Source organism: Mycteria americana, chromosome 1 (assembly GCF_035582795.1).
Source record: "Mycteria americana isolate JAX WOST 10 ecotype Jacksonville Zoo and Gardens chromosome 1, USCA_MyAme_1.0, whole genome shotgun sequence".
NCBI lineage: Eukaryota > Metazoa > Chordata > Aves > Ciconiiformes > Ciconiidae > Mycteria > Mycteria americana.
Genome location: NC_134365.1, coordinates 3,585,365 through 3,607,805, shown reverse-complemented (window position 1 = coordinate 3,607,805; position 22,441 = coordinate 3,585,365). Strand labels below are relative to the sequence as shown.

General features: G+C 46.1%; 1 protein-coding gene across 4 annotated transcripts in view; it reads right to left on the bottom strand.

Moving 5' to 3' along the window:
• PLXNA4 (plexin A4) overlaps window positions 1–22,441 on the bottom strand; it is a 434,060-nt gene that overhangs the window by 1,899 nt on the left and 409,720 nt on the right. For all 4 annotated transcript variants that reach the window (XM_075491509.1, XM_075491511.1, XM_075491510.1 and 1 more), the window contains 5 exons: window positions 20,623–20,726; window positions 18,349–18,448; window positions 15,756–15,946; window positions 11,772–11,941; window positions 8,922–9,134 (listed from right to left, as the gene is read on the bottom strand). In XM_075491509.1, coding sequence (XP_075347624.1) covers window positions 8,922–9,134; window positions 11,772–11,941; window positions 15,756–15,946; window positions 18,349–18,448; window positions 20,623–20,726 — 778 coding nt within the window. The remainder of the gene's footprint in view (window positions 1–8,921; window positions 9,135–11,771; window positions 11,942–15,755; window positions 15,947–18,348; window positions 18,449–20,622; window positions 20,727–22,441) is intronic.

Here is a 22,441-nt window from a genome sequence, read left to right as displayed (position 1 = left end):
GCGGAAGGTAATCAGTCACTGTCACTCGCAGATGTGCTCTGCTGTCAACTGGTTAATTAGACGCCATCATTTACATTTTTAATTTCTGCAATTTGACATTTTGTGCACAAGGAAAAAAAAAAAAAAAAAAGAAAAAAAGCCCATAGCTGCAGCAATCCACAATTTTATAATTAGGAGGCAGAGGGGACGGGGAGCCAAAAGAGCTGACAGGTGTCCTGTAAACAGCGTTGAGACACCTGCTGAGATGGAGCCTGTTTTCCACTGCAGAGAAATTGGACACTGAATTGCTGTATGATAAGGATCCTTCAGACAGACAAGTGGGAAAATACTCTCTATGACAGAGTGGGAAAAGCAGCTGTTGAAGTCTCCTATGAAAGACAGCACACTGCAAGAGCACTGGGAGGAAACCCCTCCGCACCAGAAGGCTCCAGTTTTGCTGTCTGGTTTTGTGCCCTGCACTCCCATCCTGATTTGTTGCAATGGGTTGGTCTCAGTTGCTATCCTGGTTTTGCAGAGCAGGGTTGATGTAACCCTTGGGAGAGAAAGGCATAGGAGGCAGAGGTCCTTCTCCCAGCTCTGTGCATAGTCTTCCAGCCTGCTTCCAGAACTAGACTCTGGCTCATCATAAAATCTCATGCAAACCTCATTAACTTTACTGCAACTTCCAGTATGCACAACAACATTACTCTCCCTGGAGTCCTAGCATCTTGTCTTCTGGGCTCAGGATCAGCTAAAAATCCTGGTCTAACTCAGTCCCATGATCTAAATATTGCCCATTCCCAGTACTCCAGTGATGACTGGTCTGGGCTTGATTTTGCTTTACACTTTGCCTAACCCCCAATCCCCAAATGGACCTGAACAGTCGTCAGTAAGGGAAGGAGCCATCTGGAAACCTCATGAGGATCTGTCCTGCAGAGCTACCTCCAGGAGAAGACAATGAGCAGGATGAATAAATATTTCTAGACCTTTTCCACTCCCAGAAAACTCAAACAAGCCTCACCATCAACAGATGGACAAAATCAGACCTGTGCTGCATGCACTTCTGACAAAAGAAAGCGTCAGGGACTGGTGGCATCCATGACAATGCTATTGCAGGCTCCTCAGCGCCAAAGCACATTGTTGAGAAACAAGGCTTCTTATGGCCAAAAAACAAGGTGTGCCTTGGCACCCAAAGAAAACTACATCCATGTGCAACCAGCACAGTTCATAGACTTGTGGGGAAAAAGAGCCTGCAATGCAGTGAAATGCATTGATTTATGGTGCCTAAGAAGAGCCCATGGAGAAGAGCCCAGCTCCTCATGAATATTGCATAGGCACCTTCCTGTTGGGTGAAATGAAAAGTGAAGGGGATTACACCACAGCAAAAATAAATGAGGGCGGTGGAGGAAGGCAGAGGTGCTGTGTTGTGTTTGCTAGTCTGGCTCTGACAAGCAGTGGAAATGTTCCTTTTCCTCCCTGGTTTGGCTAGCCAACAAATGGTGGCAGGATAGTGGGTGCAGGGATGGGGCGCTTCTAAAAAGTGAAACACAGACACACATATCGTCTACTTCTCCAAGTTTCTCCTGTCTCCCTTTCACCTGGTAGCAATGCTCTCCTGGATCTAAGACTCATAAGGGTCTGAAAGCTCCCCAGTCCCTTTCCAGCCCTGCAGAGATATTTTCCCAGCAGCATAACACTCCCATGACTCATCTGAACAATGAAAAGCAACACGCAATGCTCCCTGGAGCAAAGGACAGGATGCAAGAATCTGGATCTCAGGGCTTGGAGGCCTCTCCAGCCATGACAGACTCTCAAGCTGTGTTCTCAGTGTTCTGGGTTCATGGGCCATTACCCACCTCGATACCAAAGTGTCCTGATCTCGCCTGGACTCAATTCCCTGCCCATCACACACCTGAGCAGTCATTTCCCATTAAGACTGCAAACCAAGATATTGTGGAAGTGTGTTTTGTGGGAAAAATAAAAGAAAAAGAAGGAAAAAAAAATGCATGTACTAATAATCAAATGTAGATGCTAGTACAGGGAAAAGACATACAATATCCTTCCATCAGAACTCTGCTATGGCCAAATGACTTATTTATACAGAAGTGTTTCTAATGAAGCCATCATTGCACTATCTAAAGAAATTATGAATGTGTATATTAAAGCGTCCTAGCAGGGAGATGACAACATCCCTGCTGAGTCTTTATTTACCTTCTATTTAAGCCCAGATCCTCAGAGGTACTTAGGGCCTCTCTGCCATTTGCATACCCCTAATGTCTTCAAAACCACTGTGAAGCTGTCACCGAACCCCAGAGGTCCTTACATTTTCACTGCTGGCCTTTGCAAGGCTTCCCTTCGCCCCTGCATCTGACAGCTCTCACTTCGATCATAGCTGAACTCTGAGGCAATGCAGGGGGAGAAAGATGCTCCTTCACCACGCTGTTCCTGTGAGCACCCCTAAGCTGAGGGCCACCTGATCTCGCCTGAGACATGGGCAGATCATTGACTCACACTTCCATAGCCCCAGAGGCTGCATTAGCCAGCAGGAGGTTGGGAATACAAGATTTAGCCAGATTCCCTCTGAATGAGACAGAAAGGTAGCAAAGCAGCAAATCTAGCTTAGCCCGCCTGCAAAGGTGCAAGAGAGTCCCAAGTAGAAGACGGTGGCTGCTTGGTCAGATGTGCACCACTCGCTGGCCTGGTGCTGCCAATTTGCTCCTTCTTCTGTACCCCAGTATTGGTTATCTATCTCCAGCAGTTCCTTTCCCAGCTGTTTCCAGGGGATCCTTAGATGCACATCAAAAGATCCTGTCTTACGTACTTGCGTTTCCCCTAAATCACAGGAGGAGACTGCGTTCTTACCTCAAAGCTGCTCATTCTCTGATGTGGCAGGAAATTTGCTCATTAGACATCAGAAGAAATAAACCCTTGTGAAATTTGGGTAAATCCCTCACTCAGGCACGTCAGCAACTCAGATGGAGGATGTGAGGATTACTAGACCATAGGATGTGACTTCATAGGCATGAATAGCACAGCAATTCACCAAAGCCTAGCTTGAACTGGAGAGCCCATGAGACCATCCATTGTCACTATTGTACGGGGAAGGATTTTGGATGCACCAGTATATAGTTGTGCTACCTCTGATTCTCAAAAAATAATTATTCGTGTTGCTTTCACATCCTCCTCTTTCCCTGGGTTGTGTTTGTTTTGTTTTGTTTTCCTAAGGAAAGCAATACAACAGTGTCCTGGGAATACACCTTGCCCTCTGTTTAGCCAGGAGTAAATGCTCTTGCCTTCGGTACCAACCAGGAAAGGCTCCTTAGTGGAGCTGTTTCACAAGAATGACTGTGGCTGCTGCCACTCAGTAACTCATTAACTCATCAAAAGAGAAGAGAAAAGCCATGTTGCCAGCGCTTCCTGAAATTTTCCAGCCCCGCCGTGGTTTAGGCAGCTTAGCATGGAGCTAATTGCCTTCCAAAAGATCTTTTTGTCATGGCTGTTGTTGTGCCGTCGCTGGGTTGGGACTACACTCATTAATAATCATTTTAGCATATGAAAAGCTTGTATCGAATCCATGTGCTGCAGACGGCAGACGCAATTACAGCAATAACATAATTAGGGTTATGCAATAGCCGGCTGTATCCAGACCACTGAAGGAGGAAGCTGGGTATGAAAGGGGTATGGGGGACTGCTACAGCAGAGAAGGGTTGAAGGAAAGCTTGGGAACAACCTAGCGGCCAGCTCTTTTATGGGATGAAGTGAAGCAGTGCAAGGACATGCTGTCAGTTCTTCTGTTGACACGGCATGGCTGTTTTAGTTTCCTGGGAGGCATCTGAGCTGCAAAGTTTGTGTTTGTGCTGATTCAGCTCCAGGCAGCCGCAAGACTCTGTTAGCCCAGACTATTTTGGAGAGAGGTTCAAGGCCAGGCTGTTGGGCACTGATTGGAATTTGGCAGTAATAGCATGACAGCTAAGCAAAAGGTACTGGCCCCAAAATGAGCTGAAGATCTGTCAGTTCTTCCAGAGATTTGCCTTGAAGAGCTTGAGGGAACGGTTCTGTCTGTGTATGCATCCCCTAGCTAGGGCAATGATTTTATTTTGCATATGCATAGCTTTTCCTGCTGCTTTTCATGTCAGAATAAATGGTAGAGAATGGGTGGGCAGCACTGAGTCAATGGCTGAAGAGTGAATTGGTGAACAGGTAGTTTCTCTGGGAAAAGATACCGTCCAGCATCATCTCAGTGCAGAGGATGTATGGGTCTGAGGTTGTACCTTCTGCGTATAGACACATTTTCATCTTGCCTGCTGAAAACTGCACTATGTAAGAGAAGCATGTTACTGCGATAAGAAAATATCAGGAGCTTTTTGCAGACTAAAGGTGAAGAAAGACAAGCGAACAGTCTTCAGGTACACCAAAAGCTGCAGAAGAGAGGCAGGGAATGAGCTGTACCTCGTGTCCCTGGGGATGCGATGAGACGGCATGGGCTTTAATTACAGTCAGGGAGATTTTGGCTGGCCATCAGGGAAAACACTCTGATGGGAAGGACAGGGAAGTGCAGGAACGGATTGCCTGAGGAGGGCAGAGGCTCTGTTGTTGGAGGTCTTTAAGAAAGGGTAGACAAGCATCTGTCAGGAAGGCTTTAGACAGAGCTGATCCTGCCCTGAGGCAGGAGCTGGTTGGGTTGACCTCCTGAGGCCCCTTCCAGCACAGGTTTTTATTATCTCTACTAACAATACCCCCCTCCCTTAACCCTTGGTATGCTATATCTTGAGCCTTCTTCCGGGCAGGGAAAGGAGACACAAAAGACTGCATTCTTTAAAGTAGAGCCAGGATTTGCACCTGTCATTTGATGCTCTCTTTTAAAGCCCTTGGAGTCACCCCAGTGTTTCTGTTTAAAACCTCAAGAACTTACAAAGTTAGGGTTCACGCAGCTTATAACCTTTATTGTACTAAACTAGTCCAATTTGTCGTTCTTTCTAAAGTTAGCTGCAAAGTGGCCAACAGACACCACAAGCACTGCACTGGAAGAGACCATCTATTGACTGCAGCGTCCTGGAACCACAGGCTGACAAGTGATGTAGGTTAGATCCCGAATGGGGACAGACTATCCATTCTGCATACTCCAAACATACTCCCACGGCATTTTCTATTAAGCTTAAGACCTCAACATTTGAAGGCTTACACCATGCAAATGGTAGTTGCTTCAGGAAAAGGAAATAGATGAGATCACAGACCCAGGACCTGGGTACCAACAGCTAGGTCCGGTAGTGTTTGTACCCAGTTTAACATAATAAACTGCAGATGTTGTAATTCTGAATCCCACAGATCAGGTCACTTTAAACCTCTTTTAGTCCTGAACTTGGCGAGCCGATTTTGAATGGTCTTCATGGGAAGATTCTCAAGGTGTTAAGAATATTTGCAGTGTCTCCATTGACTTTCAGCTTTTCTTTGAGGGGCTATTTTTAATGAACAATAAGCAGCCAAAAGGAGATCAAGTCCCTGCAGGGATGAGAAAAAAGCACCAGTTCCTCTCCTTGCAGCACTGCAGGTATTTTGGGCACCAGTGTGGAATGGAAAAACTCTTTGGCTTCTGCTTTTTGTGCTCTGCCCCTTTTCGGTTTCCCACATCACTGCCTCCATGCCAGGCTTCGGTAGGGAAACATCGTATTGATTGTGATGCAGGCAATTAAACAGTGTTAATGAAGTTCAAACAAGTGTTATCATAAGCTTGGCAGCATGGAGAGAAATGAAAGGTCAGCCACAGCCCTTTGTCATCTTTTCAGTGTGGTGTTGAATGCTAATGAGACAGTCCCAATTAGAACAGGCTCCCCTTTGTATTGCTTGAGGATTGCATCAAATGCTCCCAAGTTCTCCAGATTTCAAGGCTCAAAGGGGACATTTGAAGTAAACTTGAAAAGATGCAGATCTGAAGCTGCTCTAATGTAAATTCAGCAAAGCCTATGGAGTTTTACTAACAGAAGTCAGATGAGAATCTGGTCTACCATTCCCATTCTTTTCCTCTTCTTTCAATAGACTCAGATAATGATAATAGAAAAGCTTCCACCTTGTTTTAGAACTGCAGTCTGACTCTTCATGGCTTCAACGAAAGCCAAAAAGTCTGTCCCCATTTCCCAGGTTAATTCTCCTGCCTCAGTCAGGCCTCATCTTCTGCTGCAGGAAACCCAAGCTGTGGCTGCACCTAGATACTTTTCAGCCATGGATTTTCACAGTGAACGAGCCCTGGGTGTGTAATTTGAACACTGAACCTGGTTTTCCCAAAAGTCAGGGTTTCTCAGTGGGTTTGTTTCAGCAGGCAGAGTCCACCTCTGCTTCCACCAGCATTAAAAAAGGATGGTTGAAATCAAACTCCCAGTTGACTACCATGCGGAGGTAGACCATTGATCAGGCCAGAATCTGTAGCTATTCCCTTCCTAATGTACATTCACACTCTAAAGAGGTAGAAAACTAATCTTGGAAGGATTGGAGGTATGTATTTTCACCCATGCCTGCTTCTTGTGCCAAGGTCATTCCCTGCTTTGAGTTTTGTGAGTCCTAAAGGCACACTCCACACTGAGAAACCAGGAGTTGCAAAGGGAAGGCTTGGAGTACCCCAGCTCAGCTACCATTCCAACAGACCTGTTAAAAGACATGAGCCTGTCTTTACTCCGGAGTGCCTTCAAGTAGGGTTACAATCTACCACTGCCTAATTGCCCTCTTATAGATTCTTCTTCATCAAAGAAGTTAATTTGACTTCAGGTTCTTCTGATTTACTCAACTGCTTCTTAACCTACCCGACTGAAAATCTTTTTATCTTATGATTTGCTCTTTGAAGACGTCTAGTGGTCTTGAAGGATGCTGTCTCCAGCTGATACTGACTACAGAAATAGCTCCAACCAGTACTGGAAGCCATTGGATTTGGAATAACTCCCTCAAAGTACAGTTTCAGAATGGAAAAAAGGAATTCATTAACTCAGGGTAGAATCGAAATTATTATATTCTATTCATCCTTGATATGTTTTTTCTTTGATCTACCACAGCATCCAGGTGCCACTGCCTTGAGTCAGTGGAATTGACACACAAAAACATAAGGAGGGCAGAAGCTCTAACCATATTCCAAAATCCACAGCCTCCCCTTGGGCTTCAGTTCAAGTTGTCAGACATCAGTGCAGATAAAAACCCAGCACATGCTGGGCACAGAAATCCAGTGCTGCTTACTAGCAGCAGGAGGTGTTATGTACCTCATTTGCAAACCCAGTTGTTCGGGAAAACTTATAGGGAAATGCAGCACCTATTGCTGAAGATCACTGGGCAACAGAATTTAGGTCCAAGAAGTTATAAAGTGAAATCAATACTGGGGAAAAAATAGAAGGAAACTGCAGCTTTCTGTTTGTCCAGAAAAAAAAAGGTGTTGCATGAGGAAATACCCTGTTCTCCACCTACGTACCTCAGTTTGTCACTCCAATGTACCAGCTCCAAAGATAAAAAATCAACAAGGGTCATAAGTAAAACAAAGTATTTGCCCACAGAAACCAACCACCCACTTACACGGAAGGTTGCTAAAGCGTCACTGGAGTATGACACCTTTGGGTCACTGCTGGTGCAAACTTGATTCCTAAATGAATCTCAAACACCCTGTTCCCCTATCCAGGTCAATCCAGCAATCAACCTCAATACATACTAAGAAACTTGGACACAGTACCAGAAGTAGGTCATAATTAAGCAAGGTAGCTCGTAAGAGACTTATAGGTTGCCTAGAAACGACATTTGCAGAAGTGTTTAACCACATCTAAAAATAATTGTCCAGACAAATCAGAGACCAATGGGAGCATTATTGTAAAAAACGTCACCTCATGCCAACGAGGGGACAGAGCTCTTTGATGAGCCATGCTCTCCTTTCACAAAATGAGAGAAAACCATCCCCACCAAAAGAAATACAGTGGTTTACAGCACAGTGTGCCTACAGTAGCAGAGGTCTCATATAACCTGCACGGCGTGGTATCAATTTTAGACAGTGCCTATGAAATCATCCAGACAAATCATTGCTTAAAACTGGATGGCATTGTACAGGAATGATCTGTAAGATAAACCCATCCTCGTATTTACAGAGTAGCAATCATTCTCCATCTGTGCAGTTCCCAAATCCGTCAATAACACCAGGCAAGCGTAGCATATTGGAAAACAAAGCACAGATCAACTTCTGCAAGGCTTGCTCCAGCAAACAGGCTCCTGCTGAATGGAGTGCAAGATGTGCTATTTGCTTGTCCTGCGGAAAATCTTAGAGAAACTGAAGGAATAGTTGTCTTGGCTGTATTCCCTGTAGAGTAGCTTTGCCAGGCACTGACCTTCAGTGCAGTAGATTGAACAGTACAGCTGCAGGTCTTGCAGATGTGGATAAAATGCTTGGAAAGACCTCTGACCTTTCAGAAAATACCTGCAGAGCGTCAGTCGCCAGCCTGTCAATCCTATGGCCTTTCATTCAAAGCACAGAAAAGCCTCCAAGGAAAGCTACTGGACTGGGAATAAGGGGAGCTAATTGTATGATTCTCGGGATCTAGGCAGTGTGGGGACTGTCACAATGATGCTGAGAACAGCAAACCACTTCTGGTCTGTGTGGAAAGACTTAGAAGCCCAAGTAGGACTTCTTTCACAGGGCTCAAACACATCACCTCCCTTCCTTTCTCCCTCCATCGCTTCTCAACAGTTTCTCCTCAACAGAAGCAATGATGGCAAACACCTTCAGTTCACACCTCTAATTAAATTTCCATCTCTGCTGCAAGGCATGTTGGAATAAAAAGATAACACGGAGCTTTCTACTTGGGTAATAACCAAAGAAAAAAAGCCCAGAGGCAGCTACCAAAAGCAATACTGATGATGCCTCCATGAAGCAGCGCTTCGTTGTATCGCTTGCTTATGTCATTCCTATTTCTAGAGCTAAAACTCACCTTTCCACCCAGTTCTTGTAGCTGGGGATGTCCTTGGCATAGAGAAGCTTGTTGGACGGTGAGTCTTTGCCCAGACGGTGCTCTGAGGTCGAACAGGAGTCCATGAAAGTCTGAGCCACTACAGAGAGGCAGGCATCTGTGATGCTGTTCTTGTGGATGTCAAAGACGAACTGTGGGTTCTTGATCATGTTAACCCAGAACCGTAATGGCAGGCTGCAAGAGGGGTGGGAGGGGTGGAAGAGGTGAGTCAGTCAGTCAGTTCACAAGCTTTGTTGTGTGAGGTTACAACGGCAAATGGTTGATGGGAGTAAAAGGTCATGGTGTGGAGATAAGGATTCTGGGATAAGCTTTGATATCCAATAAATTCCTCCCCTACGGGACTCTAGGGATGGCAGTGGAGTCACCTTGGGAGTGACTTTTGTCCCCATTATCCTTACAAGCCAGATTTTGTCAGTCTTGAAGTCAATGCCATCATATTGAAGTTGCACATAAATTAAAGGGAGTATAACTGAGGTCGTGAAAATGACTCCTAACTTCTCTACGTTAGGTTGCAAGGTAAAGTTGCACCTGTTGGCTGCTTCATCAGACGAGGACAGTCATTGCATCCACAAAACTTATGGTGAACGTTTGCCATTGAGGGACTTGGCTTTTAGCCCTCATAGCAACCCCATGGGAAGAGAGGTAGGTAGAGCTCCCAGGCTGAGACTAGGAGTGTTAATGGCATGCACTGTCTGCTGTGGCACCGTGTACTGTCATGCTCCACAGCTCAAGCCCAAGCCCACAAAAAATCCTAGCACACTGGGCATGAAGCAGTCATTACGTGACAGGGACAACCCTGTTGCTTCAAGGAAAAAAAGGAACTGGGAAGCAAGTGTTGCAATCTTTGAAATGAAAATATATGTGCCCTAACCAAGGAAATGTTATTCCAATTGCAATCCAAAGCCCTTTTTTTCCCCCTTTTTCTCAAAAGAGCAGTTCATTTGTATGAAATGCCCTGAGGTATCTACCTCCAGCCTTTGCCTCAAGCCTTTTTGTCAGGGCAAATGCATTCATATGATCGTGGCCTAGGAGCTGAGATGTGTCACTGATCACAGAGTCAAACTCTTGTCTCTCTGTCAGGTAGACTGTTAAGTCTACCTCCAGTATCTGTACCTTCCCAAGAGGAGGTTATTCTTCAGCTTAACAAATTCACCTGATGTTCAGGCTAAACTCCCCAGTTCCTCAGTTCCTTCCATTTGCTTGTTACCCCCATGTGTTCACAGCACCATAAAAATTTCATCTCCAAGTTCGATACATTTTGGTTAACAGCAGGCAGTTTAGCATGTCCTGATAGAGAGATGACACCATGTTTTCCTAAACCACTGTGTGTTCTCCTGAGCCATCAAAACCCGAGAGCAAATATAAGGAAAACCTCACACAGGTAATCCTATCAGCCAAGCAGCCTCTGTAGGGGAAGGGGCAGAAGTTCAGGAGAAGCAGGAGATGCTGGCAATGAGAGCTGATGGGAGTTGTGGGAGGGAAACATTTTAGGCTGGGAATGGAGGATTCACCTTTTGGGGGATGAGGTGGATGAGCAAACTATGCAGAACTTCTTCTGCAGGTGTTTGGATGGCAAACACAGCCACAGTGAGGACAAGCAGAGAGCGCATGTATGTGAGCCTGAGCGCGTGTACGGGTGTGGGGAGGGGCTGGGGGCACAATGTCCCTAGCTGGGAATAATGAAGCCTGTGATGTGACTTTGAGTTAATTTAATCTGATTGAACAGATTTCTTCATACTGCCCCTTTTCCCACATACACACACACTCTGCCTTCCCCCCTCCCCCCTTAAATAAACCTCCTGCTCATTTAGTCTGAGTGGCTGCAATCAGCCTTAGATTAGTGCCGCAGATAATGTTAATAATATGCTAATGTTTCATTAGTTGAAAGCCTCTTTGGTGCATGGGGTTTCTTTTTTTATGTCACTGCGCTGTGACGATCTGCCATCAGCATGGCTGGTAAAAGGAAAAAATGCATGAGCTGGGAGCCCCATGGCTCTCCTCTGCTGTTCCTTTTATAGTCCCTGTATTTGCACAGGAGAAGTGGAGGGAGCGATTCCCCAGAGGACTCTTTCCAACAGGGAGACTCAGCGGAGAGGAGCCGCAGAGATCTTTTCTCTCCACCGATCGTGGCTTTTCCCCGCTGTCCCATTACATGTATGAAGAGGGGCTGCTGCCTGGCTGCTAGAGCAGGGGGTTGATGTCAGACCTTGTCACTCGCTCTGAAGGAGACTCACATCCAGCTCCAGACCCTTTAGTACCATTTGAGATGCTCTCCTGGCCTCCAGCTGCCAGCCCAGGAAGGTACAAGTCTCCTGTGGGTGCTGTGGGTGTCTGGGATACCTTAAAATATCTCAGATGGCACTAGATGCCTGTGTGTGGGCAAACAAATGGAGCTCTAGCCCCACTCTGACTATAGTGGGAATTCGAACACCCAGTCTTGATGAAGACAGTGGTGCTGAATCCTCTCCCATGCCTCCCTAGACATTCCTATGGGCCTGCACACTGCAGCGGTTAAATACTTCACCATTTTTCCTCCTATATTTTCATGAGGTCCCTCAGGAATACTGCCATCCCCATGTAATACAGGGCAAACTGGGACCTGTTTAGCCAAAGCGGTCCATCCTTGAGAGCATCCTTTGGATTCTGGGATCTTCTGACTTCCCCATAGGCTTGGGAAGAATGAGCCTGGTGCTCTGAACCCCACCCCAGGCTCCTCAGCTTCCCCAGCAGCCAGATCCCAAACCACACGTGCCTCTCTTCTCCTTCCAGTCCAGGACCTCATGCTGGACTGTACTGGGGTGTCTCACTCACCAATTGCTCTTCCAGGTGTGCCGCACATGGGGGTCATGGATGTTGTGCTTGTCAGCCTGCTCATCCAGGAAGTCGAACATGTATTTGATAGCCAGGGGAAGTGCACTGCCACGGTGAGCAGTGCTGAAGATGGTCTCAAAGAGGTCATCTACAAATTTCTGGAGGGTGCCCTGTTGGGAGAAGGAAGGAGAGAAGGATGTGAGATACCAAGTGGGAAGAAGATACGGAATTTTGGTACCCACTGAAAACAGAGTATGTCTGTGACTCAGGCCCAGAAAGTGTGACTGGAAAGTGGGAGCCATCTAATGTCTGTTAAATGTGACATGAGCTGGAAGTTTCAGTACAGACGTCTTTAAGCAGGCATGTGCATCTTCACAATATCCGCTACATCTGGTTAGCAGCCCGATGGAGTAGGTCAAGATACTACCTGTCCTCTCTGCTACTATCAGTCTCTGCCAGAGAGAGTGGCTAAGCTGTGGTGGGATACATTGCCCCATCTCAGGTATGTGGTGATGGAGAGGCCTGGATTATGTTCCCACTGAAATTTCTCTCCTCTGAGTCCTATCCTTAACTGCTTTAGTGCATGTATGAGACAAAACCTAGCCATTTTCTATGCTGGCTTTCATCCAGGGCCAATTCTTAAGCTGGGAATAGAAGTCAGATGAATGTAGAGCAGAGCAGAAGGTGTCATTGAGACAAATGGGACAAGAGTGCCTGCAGAGAGATGGCTGTTTCGTATGTGTGAGTAGTATAATAAATAACACAAACTTCACCTTAATCCCCAAGAGGCCTCCTCATTTTTTACTACCCATTGGCATGGGACCGAGGCAAACCCTAGAAGCAATGCATGGATGTGTCAGGTACTGCTTTGCAGGCCTCAGTAATGTCCACTCCAGATAATGCAGAGGTCTCCTTATGCTCCTCGGGGAGGAGAATCCCAGATCCTGTGCTTGGAGAACCACCCTGGACAAGCCGCTAAGGACAGTTGACCTTTAGCAAGAAGGTGAAGAGCTGGAATATCAGAGGGTGACCAGGCTTGGAGAAGGGGGCAGTTGAGGAGCTGTGATAACCAGATGAGCTGCAGGCTGGGTTTGGGGGTGAACCAGGCAAGGCACGCTTTCCCTGATGAATGGGGAGCTCTAACCCACGTTTGAACCTTTGCTCTGCCACCAGATTTTCATAGGCATTTATATGTGAACAAACCATACAGCTGTTAAAATAACCAAAAAGCAATCAAATCTCCAGCAAACGTTTCCCGACATGCAAGATTTCCTCTTCTGAAAAATAAAACCCTCCCCTTTCTCCGCAGACCCAGGAAAGAAATTCTCCTTACTAGAAATGAAGCACCAGGTTCCACCAGAGTGGCTCAAGTTTACATAGTGCTAACAAATACTTAATTAGAAAGCTGGTGTCTCTTGCTGATTCACCACTTGATTTATTCTTTGGGAAACAAACAGAGGTACCTTTTGCTTGTGTGAACTCCTACAGGGTGAGTAGAGCCCTGCAGCACATGTCTGACTCCGAAAGGGCCCCCACGGGGAAATCTTGTTGGTCTGACATGGAAGAGCTGCCCTCAGGTTCAGTTTCTGGAGGGAATTAGTTCTCTACATGCTCACCCACACAAACACAAAGAAAACCTTTGAGGCTTTTAGGCAAGAGACTCTAGGTCTCAGAGGTCAGGGATTTACCAGAATAAAAGTCATTGTCAGTTTAACTAAGTATTCCCTGAGATTGTATTACTAGCAATTGGTCTCTCTCCTCTTTCCCTCCCTCAAATGGTCATGACGAGAAAAGAAAATTGCTCAGCCCAAGAGGGGAAGCAATAAACCCCCAGCCTTTCTACGCTCCCTGTTGCTGTGCAAGTTTGCAGCTGCTTTCCTGCCATCTCCACAAAAAAAACCAAAAACAACAAAAAACAAGTGTTGAGTTTGTGATCCGGAACAGAAAGTAAAAGCGATTCAGTGGTGGGGTAGGGGACATATCCCCAGACAGCGTAAATCAGCACTGGTCCAATGCTTGCTGGTTTATACCAGCTGGGGCCTGGGCCCTGGGGAGTATCACTTTCTTTCTATGTTGTGTGATCTGTAAAAGCAACTTGAGCCAGGGAGCTGGGCACGTACCAAGGGCTAAAGACAAAGCCACTTTATCCCCAAATCCCACTGCAACGTAGACAGACTGAGTGAGGATGTGGGGAGAGTCAGACACCAGAGGCAAAATGAGTGGAGGAACAAATGTGCAGGTAAAACTCTATGGTAGGACATAAGCATGTGATGGAGACCTGTCTGATGGGAAAACTCAGATAGTGTTTGCATGAACACATGAAATTGTGTTTGTGCCTATTAACACCCTGACAAGAAATTATAATAGTCAAAATTTCAGAGAAGGGAGGAAGACTGGGCTGTTTGATCGCTCAGAACAGGGTGATATAACACGTGACCAGCCACACCTGAGCCACAGCTACCCTACAGTTTCCACTTCTGGGATGCATTGAGATAACTCTCATGTTAGGGATTAGGTCACAAAGATGCTCTGTGGTTCAAGAGGATGGCAGAACAGCAAAGGGAGCCTTTCTCCGATTATACTGCCTTCCTCCCCACCTGCCCTAGTCCCTGCTGGGGTGCAAAAGAAGATTGTTGCAGCCTCTTCATTAATGCAGTCTTCTCCAAGGAGACTACCATCCATAGGGTGGAAGAGAAAATAGACGTAAATTCTGACAACTGCTTTTGCCCATATTCTTGTGGAGCCTTTACAAGTGAGTTAGGTGGAAGATAGTCTTGATTAGAGATGAAAGAAGGTGAAAAGTCTGAGAGCTTTTATCAACCCCAGAGAGAGCCAGCTGCAGCAAGAACTGGCCATGCCCTTTGCAGGGAAGGGACAGCGTGGTGGTGAGTGACAGTGAGTTCTTTCTGTGCAGACAGCGGCAATTAAGCCACTTTGTCTTGTTGTCGTGGAGGCAAAGTCCACTGCAGGAAGTTTTAGACCTGTCAGCTTGAGTGATGTCCACTTGTGCAAGTGTCCTCCCCATGGTGCTGCATCCCCAATTACGCTAAACACTCACGTACTGCCCCACTACAGAAATTTTGCAGGCTCTGGCAGGCACCCACATAGGAGGCTGGTTTCCAGCATTTTGGGCAATATGGATTGAGCAGATGGGATCCTACCAACTTCCCAACACCCAAGAAATGTTGTTTTGGGAAAGCACAACCAGCCAGATCACAACATAAAGGAGGACTTGGGTCTGTACCACTGCTGGGAGCAAGTCTTCACAGCACGGGCAGTCCTTGCCTTCTCTGCAGAGACCTGCCATGGGCCAGTGGTGATGTGTGAGATGTGTCTGGAGATTCAGTTCAGGATGTCCCTGCTCTGCCCCCACCTGACTTAATCTGTATGTTCTCTTTGGAGACTATGAGCTTTTCATGTCTCAATGGGGATGGGCAGCTAACTCTGCTTGGTCTCCTTGGAGCTGGCCGCCTATTAGCCACATCATGGTCAACTTAACCCCCTGCCAAGTCATCAGCACGAGAGTCTTTATGGGCCCAGGGGAATGCTGGAGGAGAAGAACTTTTACCACAAAACTCAGGGTTTTGTGGCAGAGGAGCCTGTTTCAGACTGTGAGGCATGACACATCCTTGGAACATGATCTGGGTACATTTACTCCCTGGCTTTTCATTTGCTCAATTTTGGTACAAAGTACAAGCCAGTATAATCGACAACCCCAATACATACCTACCCCTGTGCTGACTTTCTCCGCCAGTCTCATGGCCCTGGTTTCTTTACTCCTTGTTGCTCGCCAATGTCCCTTTTTTGACTCTGCTTTCTAAATTCAAGCACCTTCCCTCCATGTTTGGAGAACTCATCTTGCTCTATTTTCTTTCTCTCTTTATCCCCCTTTGGCATCCTTTGAGCAGTCTCTCATTTCTTGTAGGAAAGAAGTTCCACTGCAGCCTTTAAAAACCCATTTCTCACCCTCCCCCCTCCATGTACCTTGGTGGCAAGTAGCCTTGTCAGGTAGATCTCAGAAACCATCTTGCTGCCCCGGTCACCTTCTTTTTGGTCACCATGCTCATGGTTCTTCACCAAGTGCCACATCTTGACTCCACTCTCAAGGTCAGGGGTGATCATGGGGGTGCGGGAACGGAGGCTATCCGGGCTGCCTGTGTAACGGATCATGTTTTCTGCAAAGAGAGATGCATGCGTCTCAGCCCTAGTAGCACTCATTTTGGGATTAATGGGTTTCACCAAGGAAATATGTTAATGACACGCCACCTCACAGAAGTTTCTCATCAGACAGGCAAGAAGACCTCTTCTGTCTGGGTTGGGTAGCAGGAACCTCCTCCATTCAGTATATGGAGTGGATGCTCATACAGATTCCGGTGTGGGGCTGAGACAATCACCCTGGGTGAGTCCACCCTGGGGAGACATTAGTTTGGGTCTCCAAAGTGGGAAGGCTGTAGCAATACTGCGATGTCCCTGCTCTCACAAGCTCAGCATTTCCATATTAGTATTAAATAAATTTCCATCAATCAATTTGTAACAATAGGCAGCAAGGGCATATTTCCTGGTGAAATTACAGGGTGAGACAGAGAAGACCCCAAAGCAGCTGTACGGAGCAGGCCTTATTTTCAAAGTATTATCTTATGACTGAGTGATTTGTTCAACAAAGACAAGGGATGATGCCAAGCCAGACATGATGTCAATGTCTACACTATTAAATTAAAAAAGGCTCAAATACCGACTTTCAGTTGCCCATGCTCTTTACCTCTTATCATGTTCCCTGGCAAAGCTTTGGCCTGGAGTAACTAGCGCTATCTGTGTCAGACACTGCCCAGGACTAGTTCAGGGGATAGTGCCAACTGGTATGGACAAGTACAACTTGTTTTACTTGTACGGATGTTAGTCAAACCATGCCATGCTGCTTGGCTCTATGGCCAGAGAGCAGGCCACGACCTTTTTGCTTAGTAATATTGACGTAGCTTACATGACCTCTTGCCTCCCCATCCCCAGACTTAGGAGGAGCTTCCTCCCCTCCCTCCTTTGGCACCAAAGGAATCCTGTAACTCCTGCCCAGCCATCCTCCCTGCTCCAAAATCTTGTTTTGACAGAAAGTAAACCAGAACCCTAGGTGGGCCTGCACAAATTTCCTCTCCAAGGACACCTTTAGCCTCCAGATTTTACCTCTCTTTGCCTCTGAGTGGTGGCGTGAGGCATTCCCTTCTCCCTGACCTTCCAGCAATGCAGCAGATAGAGTCTTTCCCAACCATAATTAACAGAAGAGTGTTGCACCTTTCCGTAGCAAGATCTGAATCAGCCTCATTAATGCATTACCAGTCTCTACATATTAATTATCAGATGGAATATCCTTTTTCTCTCTGGATGCTGTTTTCTTAATTGCAATTAACAATCACTTCTGACCCACCACATCTTCTCCTCCCCCTGCATTCTTCCCCACTCCCTCCTCCTGAAAAATCAAATGGCAAAAGAATTAAAGAAATCCAACAGAAATTACCCCCCCCTCAAGTCTTCTTTTTCAAAGGTCATTGTGTCTTTCAGTAATTGCAACAACATGGCAAAGAGGATGAATATTAATAAGGTCTGGTGGATTGCTTATGACCTTGGAGAAAGAGGAAGGGGGCTCCTCTGGACATTGAGCAACTGTACTTTCCCTCAAGCTAAAGGGAGTAAGAAGGATCAGAGATGCCTTCAGAAATTCAAAAATAATAATGAACTGATATGACAGCTGCATCCAGGTTGGAGGGTGGTTTTGCAGCACTCTGGTTGCACATTAGAGATGTTTTGCTTTGCCCTCCAGCATCACCATAGTTAGACATGTCCTGGGCAGCAATTCTAGCGCAAGGGGAGAAAGGTGTGAGTGAGACTCAGGACGTCTCTGTTTGGCTCTACAGAAGAATTTCCATCTGGTCTGTATTTCACAGCTGTCTCATTCTCAGTTGTCTCATGGATGAAGTGGGAACAACGATCCACTGCCTTGAGATATACTGATACAAGACCTCAGTAAGCCATTTTTATTATTAATCCAGGTGCAAATTCCCTTGGGATAATAAGATAGCTGGGTGGGACACACAACACCCACACTGAGATATAATTGTAGACAGGCTATGCCTTATGTAGGTTGTGGTTGTTTGTAGTCCCAGAAGCCTCTCATCTGTGCCACAGATTCACCTTCACAACAGACCATGCTCCAAGGACTTTGCTCACCAGAATGACTAAGCCCATACAGTGTGCCGTGCTTCTCCCTTGCCTCTCCCTGTGCAAACTCTAAGAGTGAGATTCAGTGATCTAAAATGTAGGCAGCTAATTATGTAGGCTTCTCCTTCTGTTAATGAGGGAGGAGAAGTACTTCCTAAGAGCAATCCAGCCACTTGGATCAGCAGCTTGGACCAGATGCCTAAGTTTTAGATGGCTAAATCCTCTCCTCCTGCCATTCCTCAAGCAATCATATCAACTAGTCTTCTGCCTATCATTCCCTCTGCTCGTGTTCAGTATCTTGTAACCACCATGACGTTTGGGGTCTCTCCTCCAGTGCTCTCTCAATCCATATCAGCACACAGGCCCTTACCATACTTGCTGGCTGAGGTCCGGGAGACCGTGGAGTTGTTGACTGCATTGTAGGCAGTGACTTGCTTGGAGACTAAAGCTACCACAGATCCATCTGGCACCTGTAGAGAAAAAGTGATTTTGTCAATAAGCTTCTGAAAACTGGCTGAGGAGCATGCCAAGGACAGCAGAAAGTCAAGCAGCAGAAACTGAGCCATAAGACAGTGTCACTGTAGGCAGGACAGTAGTTTTGGCCCAAAGCTTCCAATGCATTCTTCAGTGGGTCTATTAACAAAAAAGGGACAAAATCTGTTAAACCACTAAAAGCCTGCACTTGGGCAATAGGACAACTGATGACAAAGCAGACTCTGCTCCTTTCAGGTCCTGATTCAAAGCCCAGTGATGACAATGTGAATCTTTGCATTAACCTCAGTAAAGCTGACAGTAGGTTCTTCACAAGGAAGCTCTTATGCAGAACAGGAGCATAAGAAGAATAAAATCATCTGAGCTATTTCAAACATCAAGGAAGGGAAGTCCCATAAGGATGATAAAACTGATGTGACATTTTCCATTCCTTCCACCTCAATTGCAGGTGATATCTAGGTACCTAGCTCAGAACTAGATACCTACATTCTCCACTTTGATCCTGTCAGCCTCTCCATGCACAGCCTCCCCCTTCCACGGGACAAGTGCACTGGTGGACTGAAGTGACTACCATAACTTATTTCTCTTTGCTGTGTCAGAGGGTCTCAAACAGGGGAAAGCAGCAGGTTTGGAGTGGCTGTGCTCCAAGATGTCACGGGATAGTGTTTCAACAGACAACAGAGCTTTCTGAAACGAGCCAGACTTTCCATTTCTACACCTAGGCTATTCATGTGGGTTCTGTATCAGAAACATTAACAAGCTGGTGGCTCAGAGGAGCCATATCAGGAAAATCTGTGATAAATAAGACATCATAAAAAGGAGATGGGTGAAAAAAAACCCTGCTAACAACATCTAACTCTTGTCTGTGTAATAATAATAATTAGCACTTGCATAGAGTTTTTCATCTTCAAAGCACTGCAGAGGCTAATTAAATAGCCCCTCAGCAATCATGGAAGGCAATTATTGGCTCTTTGTAGTTTTAGCCCCACACTACAGATGGGGAAACTGAGGCAACAGGAATATCAGTGTCTGTCCCAGCAAGCTCCGTGTCTGCCCTCAGGACAGCCAGGGTAAACGATGTAGAGCTCAGCACCCTGGCAGCTGAGGACCTGTTCTGCCCCAGCTCATCCATGTAGCTGGGAGATCATTGCCTGAAGCAAACAACTGGAAAAAGCACAGAAAGCAAAGAAAATTATGCCTGGTTTATTGGTGAAATAAAATAGAAAACGTCCCTGCTCCCCATGAAAAAAAGTGTTCTGAAGTCAGCCAGCAATGCTTCAGTCAATCTGAAGTGAAAATTTTTGTTTCCTTTTCAAATTATTGCTTGCTGCCTCCTCAGGTCAGCTCTTAAATGACAAAAAAAATCTTGTTATGAAACATAGATTGCTGAGGTGTGATTAAGGAAATGACAAAATTGTCAGCATCGGATTAAACTTAATGAGATGCTTTTTTTTTTGGTATTTTTTGGCAAGGGGGGGAAGGAGTGGGGGGAGCTTTTGACCAAAACTCAATTTTTCATTAAATCTACCACTTTTGTAAGATATTTTTGGACATCTTTAGCCCTCTTTTATGGGTCTCAAGGTCACACAGAGATGAAGGGAAGCCCTGTCCCAAGGCAGGTCACATAGACCAGGACAGGGATTGAAAACGAGGTTTCCTAGGTCAGTGACAACTCCACTGCACCATGCTCTCCGGTCATGCTGCTTTCCTCCTCTTTCTTCCAGACACTAAGCCTCCTTCCCTTCCAGTTTTCTCTCTTCCAACCTTCTGAACTCTGCTAGCATTACAAGGCCTTCGATGCATTGGAAAAAGGGGGATTGGAGGGCTTGTTTTCTGTTTGTCTACATAAGAAATGTTAACTCGTGTTGTCCTCATGACCACATCTCCTCTTCACATCCTTCACTCACCAGGGATGCCCCTCCCTTGAGAGAGAAAGAGAATTTTTTCTTCCCTTGGCTTAATCTCTGATGTTGTGCAGCGTAATTACTACAAGGACAGTGGAATAAGATGGACATACTCAACACAGGGGCTCTGCCCAGTTACTGTCCACTCAACCATTGTTTACCTCTGCATCTTAGAGAATAACACTTTGCCCTTCTCCTGTGTACTTTCTTAGCTGATCTACCTTCTACCCATCCTCTCACACAGTTACCTGATAGTGAGCCAGTGTGTTGAGTCTCTTCCAGTCATTCTCTATCTTGGTTGTGATGTCTTCATCCTGTAGGATCATCCTTGCCCCACTTGCTTGCCGCCACTCTGCAAGGAGAACAGGAACATTGAACTCTGCTGTGCAGAGCCTCTGAGATAGGGGACAGACCCCTGGTAATCCCTGTACCCATAATCCATGTAGTCACACATATGCAGGCTGCATCCATGTAGTAGCATGTCAGTCATTGCTTTCACACTCTTCAGATGCCTCCAACCACGTACAACATGTGAATACACAAATGTCCAGAGCCCTCTTTCCAGAGGGAAAGAGAAGACAGATGAACCATTAAAAGTTCAGGAAGATGGTTGAGGAAAGTATGAAAAAATCGTAGCCATATGGCAATGTTCAGTCAAGTCCTAGATTATCCAGACTGGTTTCTTTACCCTTGATAAAAAGATATTGCAATCACAAAACAACTGTTGCACCCACCCCTTTAAAGAGTGACCCCTTATAGAGATCAGAACATAAGAGTAGTTGCCTACAGAGATGAGAGGTCCAAGGCTAGGGCACAGCAGCATGCAGCGGTGAGCTCTATACAGATAAATAAAGCAATGACCAGAGAGCTGTTGATCCATTGGCAAAGCTGAACAGAGCAAGGCCCGGTGCCTTAGCACCCTGATTATTCACAGTGCTTAACTCTTGTCTTACTCCCTGGCTCTGTTCTTGCTCCAACGTGGCTGTTTCCAAGACCAACCTGTCCTTGTGTATGTTAATCATCACCATGGGACAGGAGCAAGTGAATGTCACTTGTATCAGGGATAGAAATTCATCCCTGGTCCTCTTTCTTTTAGCAGCATAGACATAGCCTTTGTCAATACCTGAGATATGTCTAAGTGCCAAGACCTAGCCACAGAAAGGGCTCCCCTGGGCACAGCAGTGTCTTGTTCAGCACAGCACCAGACCCGGTACTGGGAGTAGTTCATCTCCGTTAGTGCTCACACAACGCTTCTTGCTACTCAAATCCAGAAGTGATGGAGAACAGGAAGCCCTTAGCTTCGGACACAGTAGTGGCACTACCGGGAGAAGAGCCAGAGCCAGAACCAACACCCTGCTGCATGGAGCAAGTAAACTCCACCAGCCTTCAGCAGCATGACTGCGGGCAGAAGGGCTCCAGTTCCTGACCACATCCAGTTCTCCAGCCTCCATCCTGAAATAATGAATGCTTCTCTCCTTCTGCAGCACTGGAGCTCCCCCTCACTTCCCAGGGTATCACCTTTTGCTCAAATCTTGAAGGATGCTCCATGTGGAGGATTGTCACAGCTTTTCCCACAGAGGACTCACAGACTCGCCTATAGGCAAGGAACACATAAACATGGCTAAAAGGAGAGAACTGTGGTATCACCCGGTGACACCAGTGAAAGCTGTGGCTTAACCACAGACACCCTGGACCATCCAAAGCTATCTTTTTGGTTGTCATGTCTCAGTCACAGTTTAGCCATATACAGTTTAGCCAGAGCCAAAGCAGAAAGTCTATTCATTTGCGGGAGTTAATTAAAATGAACTCTTGGATATGGAGACATCACCTGCCACCCCTGCTTATTTCTCCTAATATAGAAATGCAAGGACCGTTGCAAATTTCTTTTGGTTTCAGCAGTTTTCTTATCACATAATTAAAATGTATTGGGAAAGCCGCCCTTGCCTTTATTATTCATTTAAATTAGCAGGAAGAGGTCAGCTGCTGTGTTTATTGCTGGGTGTTACTTTGGCTGGAGATACTCAGAGAGTAAGCAAAGGTTATGTTGGCTAAGCACTGATCCTGAAC